Source organism: Stenella coeruleoalba (genome assembly GCF_951394435.1).
Source record: "Stenella coeruleoalba genome assembly, chromosome: 2".
NCBI lineage: Eukaryota > Metazoa > Chordata > Mammalia > Artiodactyla > Delphinidae > Stenella > Stenella coeruleoalba.
The window spans coordinates 134,082,726-134,093,626 of NC_137147.1; the positions used below are offsets into that span (position 1 = coordinate 134,082,726).

The 10,901-nt window shown below is 55.4% G+C and overlaps 1 protein-coding gene across 2 annotated transcripts; it reads right to left on the minus strand.

The window, feature by feature from the left end:
• Nucleotides 1–388: 388 nt before the first annotated feature.
• On the minus strand, nucleotides 389–3,502 carry ISLR (immunoglobulin superfamily containing leucine rich repeat). Of its 2 annotated transcripts, none has more exons than XM_079913863.1 (2): nucleotides 3,253–3,502; nucleotides 389–2,423 (listed from the first exon to the last, which is right to left on the minus strand). In XM_079913863.1, exon 2 carries the CDS (start codon nucleotides 2,413–2,415, stop codon nucleotides 1,129–1,131), a length of 1,287 nt encoding a protein of 428 aa, XP_079769989.1. In that variant the 5' UTR covers nucleotides 2,416–2,423; nucleotides 3,253–3,502; the 3' UTR covers nucleotides 389–1,128. The 2 variants fall into 2 exon arrangements, with proteins under 2 accessions (XP_079769989.1, XP_079769988.1); XM_079913862.1 differs by lacking the exon at nucleotides 3,253–3,502 and adding an exon at nucleotides 2,621–2,713.
• Nucleotides 3,503–10,901: the final 7,399 nt, after the last annotated feature.

Sequence of the window (10,901 nt, forward strand, 5' to 3'; positions counted from 1 at the left end):
CTCCATCTTGCCTTGCCCGTCCCCGCTTTCCTCACTGTTCCCTAATATCTCTTCCCGGAGCAGGAATGGGAAGAGAGGCCACAACCCAGGCACTTGATTTCCCCCATGCCCCCTCCAAAACACCTCCTTCAGGCCATTGCTCAGGGACCCCAGGGAAGCCTTTGCAGTGGTTGTCAGGCTCATGCCCCCATTTGTGCCGTGGGCTAGGTGGGGGGTGGAGGAGAACATCTGCAGCTCAACCCAGCCCTGAACCCACCACCGGGCCACCCCTCCCTGCCTCACAGGCCCCAGAACATGTGGACAGGCAGGCTGGCTGTCCTTCCAGTCCTATCCTCCACCAGGGGTCCCCTAGATCCAGACAAAACACCAGGCAGATGCAGGGGAGCACCAGAAATGCTGTTTATTTCTCTGCCACCCCCAGGCTGCCTGGTCTCTCTGGAGGGGCAGGCTACAGATGCATACCTGGAGAGGAAGACAGGGCAGGTGTCCAGGGTGGAGGGGCACACTGAAGGAGGAAGGGTGAGGAGATGAAGGACATTCTGGACACTCCAGTCCTGTCTGAGATGAGGGCAGAGCCTCCCAAGCCCCCAGGTCGTCAGAGAACGCCAAAGGTCAGCAGGAGCTCAAGCAGGTCAGAGAGCCTCAAAGCCACGCCAGCCACTTCCGCTACATCCTAGTCTCCTGTGTCCTGTCTGCTTCAGCCTACCTCCCTGCCAAGCCCCAAGCCCCAAGCCCCACCCATAGCCTCCGGCAGCTTGTCAGTCCCAGTGCCCAGAATTCCATCGGTGAGTCCCCCCACCCAGCTTGGTTAGGGCGCCGCCCTGTCAGCACGCTGCCCCCAGGAGGGAGCCTGGGCATTGTGGTTAGCAGCAATTAGCACCGTAGACGGTGAGTTACGGGGTCAAATTCTGTCCTAGTCACTAGCTTTGAGCAAGTCTAGAAGTTGGGGCAGTGAGTGTTCCAGAAGAGATGAGAAAGGGAGGTAGGAAGATGGGAAGTCCCCGATGCAGCCTTCGAGAGTTGCCGAGCCCAGACCCCTGCAGCACTTGTAAGGGACGGCTGCAGAGTCAGGGGCAGGAGTCAGCGAGGCCTTGGGCCTCCTCCAGCCCAGCCTGGGTGGGGGTGGGGCTAGAAGGCAGTGAGGAAGAGGAGGAGGAGGCTCTGGCCCAGCAGGAGCAGCCCTGGGGGCTGCTTCCCAGAGACCCCTCCTCCTGCTGCTGCAGCCTCGGGACCCCCAGTACGGCTGAGGTAGATGATGACGACGTTGTCCTCAGGACCTGACGGCTGCACCTCATTGTCAACTGTGTAGCAACCCTTACCCTCGGCCGCTTTGCCGTGGAACCTGCGCCCCAGTGCATCCTCGCCACCCTCGCCTGGTGTGGCCAGTGCCACGTTCACCGAGCTCTCCGCACTGCCGAGCTCGTTGGTGGCCAGGCAGCTATAGGTGCCCTCCTCCAGCTTGCCGAAGTCGGGGATGAGCAGGCTGCCGTTGGCAAAGGCCTGAAAGCGCGGCCGGCTGCTGGCTGCCAGGACACCGGGTAGGGCACGCCCATCGGCACCCACGTTGGGGCTGGCAATCTCCACGGTGCCGCCGGGCGTCTGGATGTGCCAGTGAACCTGGGGGGCTGGCTGCCCGTCCACGTCGCAGTGGAGCGCCAGCACGAAGCCGGGACGCAGCTCGGCGCCGTCCTGGCTGGGCTGGTAAGTGAGCTGCACCGAGGGTGCCGAGCAAGGCAGCGGCAGCAGGCGGTTCAGCCGTGTGCCCTTGAGCACGTGGGGTGAAGTGCAGGTGATGTTATCCTGCTCTGGGATGGACACAGCAGTGGTCAGGGCCCACGTCTTGAACCACACGATGCCACAGGTACAGTCGAAGGGGTTATCGTTGATCTGCAGGTGGGACAGCGCGGTGAGCGGCGTGAAGGTGCCCTCTGCCAGTGTGTGCAAGCGGTTGTGATTGAGCTGCAGTGAGCGCAGGGCGCGAAGGCTGCGGAAGGCGTCGCGGGGGATGAAGGTCAGCTCGTTGCTATCCATCTTGAGCAGCTGGAGGGCGCTGAGGTTGTTCAGATCGCTCCAGGCAAAGTCAGAGATGAGGTTGTGGCTGAGGTCCAGGCTCTTGAGTTGGCCCAGAGGGGCCAGGGCACCAGCGGCCACCCTGCGGATCTCATTGTGCGCCAGCCACAGCGACTGCAGCAGGGGCACCTCCCTGAAGGCGCCCTCTGGTAAGCTCGGCAGCCGGTTGGCCGACAGGCTTAACGTGGTCACGTTGGCCGGGAAGCCGGGTGGCACGGCCTCCAGGTCACGGTAGGCACAGTCGGCGATCTGGAAGCCGTACTTTTCCCCACAGTCGCAGGGCTCGGGACAGGCCTGCACCAGGCCCACAAGGACCACCCAGCACAGCAGACGCAGCTCCTGCATCCTACCTCCTGCAGAGAAGGACATGCCACCAAGGTGACCCCGAGGACACGCAGAAGGCACTCGTCCCTCTCAGCACCCTGACCCAGAGCTCTTCCCCATCAGAAGGACCTGCCAGCATCATCCAGCTAAGACCCAATACCACCTAGCCCACCACCCCCATTCTATAGGAGGGGAAACTGAGGCCCAAAGAAGGTCCAGGACTTGCCCGAGGTCATGCAGTCAGGAGCAGGTGAAGACCGGACGGAAGAGGACCCCAGCTCCTTCTCTGAGCAGAGAGCTCTCCCTGCATCGGCCAGCTCCGAGCTGACTTTATGGCTTGAGATCTGTTTTCCAGCCACCTCCTCCCCCCAGCACTCGGCAGAACCTCCCTCCTGCCCTCCCACATCCTGGCCGCAGTCCCTCCCACTAGAGCCCCCCATAGGTATGCTTTGCCCCGGCCTAGACAAGGCCCCTTGTGCAGTGCACACCACCCCCATCCGCCCCACCCACCGCTCTCCCGTTCCTACTGGCCCGTGACCACAGCAGACACCAGACCCTTTCTACAGAATCACACCCTTGGCCTATTCGGTTCAAACTACGCCAGGCAGCTGCCTAAATAAACCCCTGCCAGGACCTGTCAGCTGGCTTGGGTGAGGCCAGTGGCTCAACCCAAATACTGCTGAGATTTCCAGGGCTGCGGTTGTTAGAGGGACTGAGGCCCCCTGGACAGACCCAAGCAAGGGATTGTCCCAAGCACCCCAAACCAACAGGAAAGTGCCCAGGGGAGCCCAGGCCCTGTGCCCGGCAGGCTGCCCTCTCCTCCCACTGGCCCTTGGAGCCCTCTTCCAGCTGGCTTACCTTCAAACTACTCTTTCTTAGTCAAGCAGAGCCTCTTCTAAGATGGGACCAAAAAAGCAACAAAAGAAGAGTTAGCCCTGGACGGTCTGCAGGGCCAAGGGAAGATGAAGTTGCTGGAGGAAGGGGCAGCCTGGTCCCTGCCCCACCTTCAGTCTGCACACCTGGGCCTGCCCTTTCCTTATCCGACCAGGGTGCCTGAGACCGTCTGCTGAGAGGAGGCTGCAGGAAGGAAGCCCAGGCAGCCCGTGTACTTCCTCCTTCCAGCAAAACAACTGCTTCTCTGCAGCAACAAGGACCCGTGTTTCATAAGTGACACCAGAAACTTGAGGGGGAAAAGATGCCAAATTTTTGGATTTTTTTTTCTCTCTCGCTCACTTTTAGCAGCTTCAACTTCCTTAAAGACACAGCACTAGCTGGACAAGACCCAAGAAAAGATGTGGCCAGAAGGATTTTTATGGGGCGAAGGGTGAGAAACTGAATCCCGTGGAAGGTGGGAGACTTCTAATCTCACTTTGAACAAGAAAAAAATGCGCAGGGGTGGGGGGCATTCTCCAGGCTGAGACGGTGTGAGGGATTGTGTGTACACTTGTGTGCGCATGTCTGAGTGTGGGTGTGACATCTGTATGTGCAGATGAGCTTGTATGTGTGTTTGTGTGGATGTGGGTGTGAGACCATGTATGGGTGAATTTGTGTGTTTGGAAATGTTTGGGTGTGTGTAGTTGTGTAGTGTGAGGCTGAGTCTTTGTGTGTCTCTGTGTTTGTGTGGGTGTATGTGAGTCTGTCTGTATATTTGGGCGTGTGTGTGTGTGCATGTTTATGTGTAGAAGTGAGTGTGCATATCTGTGACTGTGTGTCTGTGTGGGTGGTGGGTGTGTTCCAGTGAAAAGCTGAGGCCAAAGTGTATAAAACACCCACGATGCTCCGAAGCCTCAGTAAGAAGCCAAAACGTTAGAGATGTTTTTGTAAGAAAACACATCCTCCTGGCCCGCCTGTGTCAGGCCTGCCTGCTGGCTCTGAGGCTGGGCTGTCCTAAACACATGTAATCCCGGAGGTCCCCAGGCTCCAGGGCTCCAGCCCTGGCTCCCCACTGGGCTGGAAGTGGTGGGCGGGTGGGAGGCAGGGGTGTGACTGAGCTCCAAGCGGGTAAAAGAAAGCTCCGGACAGGAACCAGCTGGGCTTCAGTTTCCAGACCGGGATTCTGAGACACTCAGGCTCACAGAGATGGTTCCATCACCCAGGACTACCCACCTGGCAGCCAGGTGAGGTTGAAGGACATCGCTCCATTTGGAAGAGTCTCTTTGTGGCCTCCCAAGTGCCTGAAACCCCACCTTAGGTGCCGCCTGTCTGGGGACGCAGCGTCGCTCCCTGGGCTCTGCTGTCCCAACACTAGCATCCTCCAGGGAGAGGATACTTGTGTCCAGTTCTTTGTTTTTTTAAATTTTATATTTTATACAGCAGGTTCTTATTAGTTACCCATTTTACACATATTAGTCTATATATGTCAATCCCAATCTCCCAATTCATCACACCACCACCACCACCCCGCTTTCCCCCCTTGGTGTCCATACGTTTGTTCTCTACATCCGTACCTCTATTTCTGCCCTGCAAACCGGTTCATCTGTACCATTTTTCTAGATTCCACATATATGCATTAATGTACGATATTTATTTTTCTCTTTTTGACTTATTTCACTCTGTGTGACGGTCTCTAACTCCATCCACGTCTCTACAAATGACCCAATTTCGTTCCTTTTTATTCCATTGTATATATGTACCACATCTTCTTTATCCATTCCTCTGTCAATGGGCATTTAGGTTGCTTCCATGACCTGACTATTGTAAAATAGTGTTGCAATGAACACTGGGGTGCATGTGTCTTTTTGAATTATGGTTTTCTCAGGGTATATGCCCAGTAGTGGGATTGCTGGATCATATAGTAGTTCTATTTGTAGTTTTTAAGGAACCTCCATACTGTTCTCCATAGTGGCTGTATCAATTTACATTCCCACCAGCAGTGCGAGAGGGTTCCCTCTTCTCCACACCCTCTCTAGCATTTATTGTTTGTAGATTTTCTGATGTGCATCCAGTTCTTGTTTCATGTGTATATATTGCATTTCTCTGACATTAATAATAGCTTTTTTTTGAAAGCTTCATTCTATCTGCATTGCTGGTTTCTTCAAGTTGCATTTTTTTTTCTGTTAGCTTACTTATTTGGAACTGTCTTTCCTATTAGAGATTTTCTCAGTTAATTCACTTGACATAACTTTACTCTCATGTGTTTAATGGGAGACCCCTCTGCTAGAGAGGAAGCCTGCTCAAGGCAGACATTTTGTCTTCCCTGTTGTTGTTAACCCCTGGCACAGGGAGGATGCTCAGTAAATACCCCTTGACTCAATGAATGGGTGAGTTGCGTGGGCCTCAGCTGCCAGAAGTGAAAGCACTTTGGAGGTCACCTTCTCCACCCCCTCATTTTACAGATCAGGACCCTGGGCCCAGACCGGCTTCCTCAGAACAGGACATTTTAAAATATTTCATACCATGTGGGAGACCCACCCTCTGTCGGGTGAGTGAGCACATTACCAGATTTCCTGGGGGTCCTTTCACCCCCATTCTCCATCATCAAAGACCTTGATGGCAGCCCAACACTAGGCTGCCCTTGGAATCCCATGCAGAACAGCCGGGGGTGGAGGCAGGGGGGAACGGGGTGGCGCTATGGCTGGAGAAGCAAGAGGGACCTGCCCACCCAGGCAGAACTGAGTCTGCACACATTGGTCACTGACAGCTCTTCCCCATCTGCCCAGATCCCATCACCTCCTGAGGGTGCAGTGTGCCCCACCTCTACCAAGAAGGACAATGGGACAAGGGACGTCAGGGTCCAGTGGGCCTCTACAGAGAAGCATGGTGTCCTCCAAGGCGCTTCACAGTGGGCCACGCAGAGCCACTCCCTGCTGAGCCTGAGAAGCGGTGGTACAACTCCAAGGACTGGGCTTATCAACTCCTAGGCAGCCACCCCCCACCCCCACCCCTCGCTCTCCCTGCACCATCATCCCCTCATCGACTGAAAGTTCTTCCTGAAAAGCCCATCCCACAGGAGATAATGCAAGCAGGCAAGGACACAAACTGGAGGTCGGCTCCCCTTCCTCTTCCCAGCCGGGAGCTCCCTGTGGACCTGGCTATGGGGGTCCTCGGTGAGTATGTGGATACCTTGACAGTCCCCAGATCACAGATGGAGGCCCAAAGGCCTAGGGCTAGAGAGCTTCTCTCAGACCCTAAAACCCCTCCACCATCCCTGGATCCTCAGCAGCCCTGCAACGGTGGAAGGGAGAATTAGGAGGTGGAGGAAAGGAGTCAGGTCTGGGAGCCCATCCTGCCAGCCCCATCCTGGCTCCTGTGGGCCTCAGGGTAGAGTGACCAACAATCCTAGGATGCGGGGCTTTCAGTGTTAAAATCCAGACAGTCCCAGGCCAACTGGGACAGTTGATCACCGTAGCAGGGGAGGTGGTGCTCACTTCTTCCCACAGAGTTTTTCTTTCTGCTCCCCCTTCCCCAGCCCTCCGCAGGAGCCCAGCCCTTTCTCCTCCCATTCCTCCTGCCTTCCCCTCCCACCAGGGCGGCCAATCCCTTTCCTGCTGCAGAGGCTCAGCCAGCCTGACTCCACCACCCCAAAGAGGCCTCACTCCAGCTGACCAGGGGGCCACGTCAGCTTTTCCTGGAAGGCAAAAAAAGATCCTGGAGAGAGAGAGAAAATAGAGTGAGAGGGACAGAGCCCAGCACAGAGGGAACTGGAGAGAAACCGAGAGACTGAGAAAAGGGAGACAGAGATGGGGGAAGAGAGAAAGAGAGCAATCACCGACAGCCAGGGTTAGACCTGAAGGTAGAGAAAGGACGACACAGAAAAGGAGATGGAGAAAGAGGGTCCGCTGGGCCCTGAAATTGGCTCTGAGAAGGAGGAGACCGTTGGTGCTCAGATGTGTGGCCAGCCGCGGTTGGGGGCTGTTGCCATCATGCGGAGAGGGCAGGTTGGTCTTGATTCCAACCCCACTTTCCCTCCACACAGCTTGCTGGAATAATTGGGAGGAAGCTCAGTGGCTCCTGGCGGGACTTGGTGAAGCCTGTGGGTCTCCCAGGAGGAAGAGTCTTGCCTGTGCCATTGAGAATACAGTTTCTCTGTCCTACGTGGGAGTCAGATGAGATGGTCTGATGTCCTTCAGCCCTGATGTTCTAGAATTTCTAATGCCTACCTTCACATGAGGAGTCTGCGTGCACTCGTGCGTTCACGCACAATCATTTCTGTTTGCACGCACGTGAGCCTGTGCTGATTTTCCATATGTGCTTGTTGGTGCACGCACACTGCGGGTATGTGGGGATGGCTCGAGCGTCAGCGTGTTGTGTGGGCTCCCGAGGCTGTGGGTAGGGCCGGCAGGCCAGGCCCCATCTCCTCCCCTGCATCAGCCTCAGCGCAGAGGCCCCAGCCCAGGCAGAGCCGGCCTGGCCCCTGGCTGACCCTACCACGATGCCCTCACTCCCGTTTCCTTTCCCACCCTCCACCTTCCTCTCCACACACCCCTCCCCTTCGCTCAGGTGTGAGGGCCTCTCGGCTCTTCTCCAGTCTCAGTTCTTCAGAGCTTGGAAACCAGGAGGTGCCTCTCTGATCTGCCCCTGGCTACTTGTCTGGCCCCATCTCCACCCCGCTAACGGTGTCCAGCCTCACGCATCACCTGCTCCCACGTTGGGGGCACTGCTCTCGTTCTTTTCTCAGACTGGACTCTGTAGGGCTCACTCCCTCTAGTCTATGGAGATTTTCAAATGCCAGCTCCCCAGAGAGGCCTTCCCCAACCACCTTACATAATCAGCCTTTGTCACTCTGTCCCCTCACCTGCTTTATTTGTCCCTCTTCCTTTTTACATTTTTTTTGCCATGCCGCTCGGCTGGCAGGATCTTAGCTCCCCGACCAGGGATTGAACCCGGGCCATGGCAGTGAAATCGCCGAGTCCTAACCACCGGACCAGCGGGGAATTCCCCGTCCCTCTTCCTAACACTTACCTCTGACATATCTGTGAGTGTAATTCTTGTCCATCTCCCCAGTCTGAATATGAGCTCCACGTGGGTGGGCACTTTTCTGTTCACTGCGATACCCCCAGTGCCTGCCAAAGGGTCAGCCACTTAGCAGGTGCTCGGTAAATAGTGTTGAATGAATGAATGAAGGAAAAGACCTCCAGTCTCCTAGCAGGAAGCCTCTGCCCCCCGGCCCTCCTCCACCTGCCCAAGGCCTCCCCAGCCCCTCCCTTCTGTGTGGCACTGCCCTCTCTGTCACTGGACACTCTCTAGCTGGCATTTCTGGTCCCTGCCTCCTAGTACCATCCTCACTGCCCTCTCCTGACCTTTCCCTTAGTTCGCAGGGGCCGTTTTCAGCAGCGGCACTAACTGCGGCATATTTCATTGCAATTATTTTTGTTCTTCTGCCTGCCAATCCCACAATTTCCAGAAATTCAGACCTCGGCCACACACCCAGGGCACATAGCAGATTTCTAGTTTTCAGCCCCACGCCTTCTCAAAGGCTAGGGGTGGGACTGGGGAGTGCTGTGAATGAGTGAGTCTTTGAATTAAGGTTCTAGACTGGGACCAGAGATATAAGGTCAGGATCCCAGTCCCTAGGTAGCTATGGTGCACTGGAACAGGCCAAGGCCACTTGTTAGGGGTCAGCTTGAAAGGCCAGGATTAAATGCAGGTGTAGATTTAGAGGGTGGGGCGGAGGTAGGTTAACACCATGTACGAAGCAGGGTTTGGGGTCTGAAATAGTAGCAATGGTCCCCATGCCTTGTTGGAAAGTGCAGTAGAGGCAGTTGGCAGAGGACTACAGAGTAATGCAAAGAGACAAAAGGTGAAATAGGGAGACAAGGGCAGAGAGAGAAAAAGAAGAGAGAGGGGAGCAGGTAGGCAGGAGACATGAGAGAACAGGGGTGGGAAAGGAGGGGCCAGCCAGGAGGAGTGTGGAGCAGCTCACCGACAGCAGAAAGCCCTCAGGACACCCGCTTCTCATCAACAGGCCAGGCTGCAGCGAGGTTTCCATGCTATGCTGCTCCACACCAACCTGCAGAAAGAGGTTGCAGTCAGGGCTTCAGGCTTCTCCCAACCCTGAGGGGCTTCCTAGGGTGTACAAGTGGGGAGCACCAGCTGGAGATGGAGGGAGGAGAGGAGCTCTGGCCAAGGCTGCTGACCACGGGGAGGCAGGGTCACAGGGCCATGCTGACCTCGGCCCAAGGCTACCTCTCAGGTGAAGACAAGGAGACAGGAGGCCAGTCGGCCTGGGGAGGTGGCATTGGCTGCAAAGACCTCTGGGAGAAGGCCAGGCAGAACAGAATGCTCACAGCATGGGGTGTAGGGGTTGAGAGAAGGGTGTGTGAGCTGGGGATCAGGAAGACTTAAGGGAGGAACTGGGAACTTGAATACTTTTCATAACAAAGTAAAGAATGCGGGCTTCCCTAGTGGCGCAGTGGTTGAGAGTCCGCCTGCCCGATGCAGGGGACGCGGGTTCGTGCCCCGGTCTGGAAAGATCCCACATGCCACGGAGCGGCTGGGCCCGTGAGCCATGGCCGCTGAGCCTGTGCGTCCGGAGCCTGTGCTCCGCAACGGGAGAGGCCACAACAGTGAGAGGCCCGCGTACCACAAAAAAAAAAAAAAAAAAAAAAATGGACAGAGAGGCTTAATACAAAATACTACAGTCCTCTGCCTCCCATCCTTCCCTCCCCCATCCATTCCCCAGAGGCAACAACTTGGGATGTTGTCTGTTTTTAGTTCTGCTGTGGTTACACATATCGGGCCTGCCCAGAACATTTGCAGGACCTGGGGCAAGGGTACATTTGGGGATGCACATAACATATGTCTAAATATTTAAAAGTTGTAAATCCTGCAAGCTACATAATATGTTCTATTCTCCTACCTTTACAAATGTTCCTTCATTACCACTTGAAGGCCAAGTTCAACTTTAGAATTCTTGTACTCCTTGGAGTCCCAGCCTAGAACTAGACAGGCAGGCAGAGGACTCCCCCACCTACAGCTGTCCTATTTCTCTTCCCACCCCAGGCTCCATCCTGTATCACGAGGGGCCCTAGGCATAGGGAAGTGAACACCGCAGCCCTCACACCCAAGCTCTGTCCACATTCCCTACCTCCCTCGAACTGACTCAGGCCTAAGGGTACACACACCCTGGTGTAGTTCTGCTTGGGGAGGAGTGGTCAGGGTGAAAAGTTTACAGAGGCCCTGGAAGCAGGCTCAGGCCGTTTTATTTGGGCAGAGAGTTCCATGGCCCCAGCTCCAGAAGTTGGGGTGTAGGATCTAGGTGGAAAAGTCCCCTTGAAAAGCATGTCTCAGGTAGGAATGCCAGATAAAATACAGGACACCCAGTTAGACAACAATAATTTTTCAGTATAAGTGTGGCCCCAATATTACCTGGGACATACTTATACTGAAAAAAAACCTGGCACTGTAGGCTAGAGTCAGGGCCAAGCTCTCTAAAGCATGGGGCTCAGGGCTGGGGCCCCACTGCCTGGAATGAAGTGATATTGACCTGCATAAATCTAAATTATATGCATAGAATACCTTGTCTTGATACAGAAACTTTTAGACAATATCTATGACTCTTTGCTATG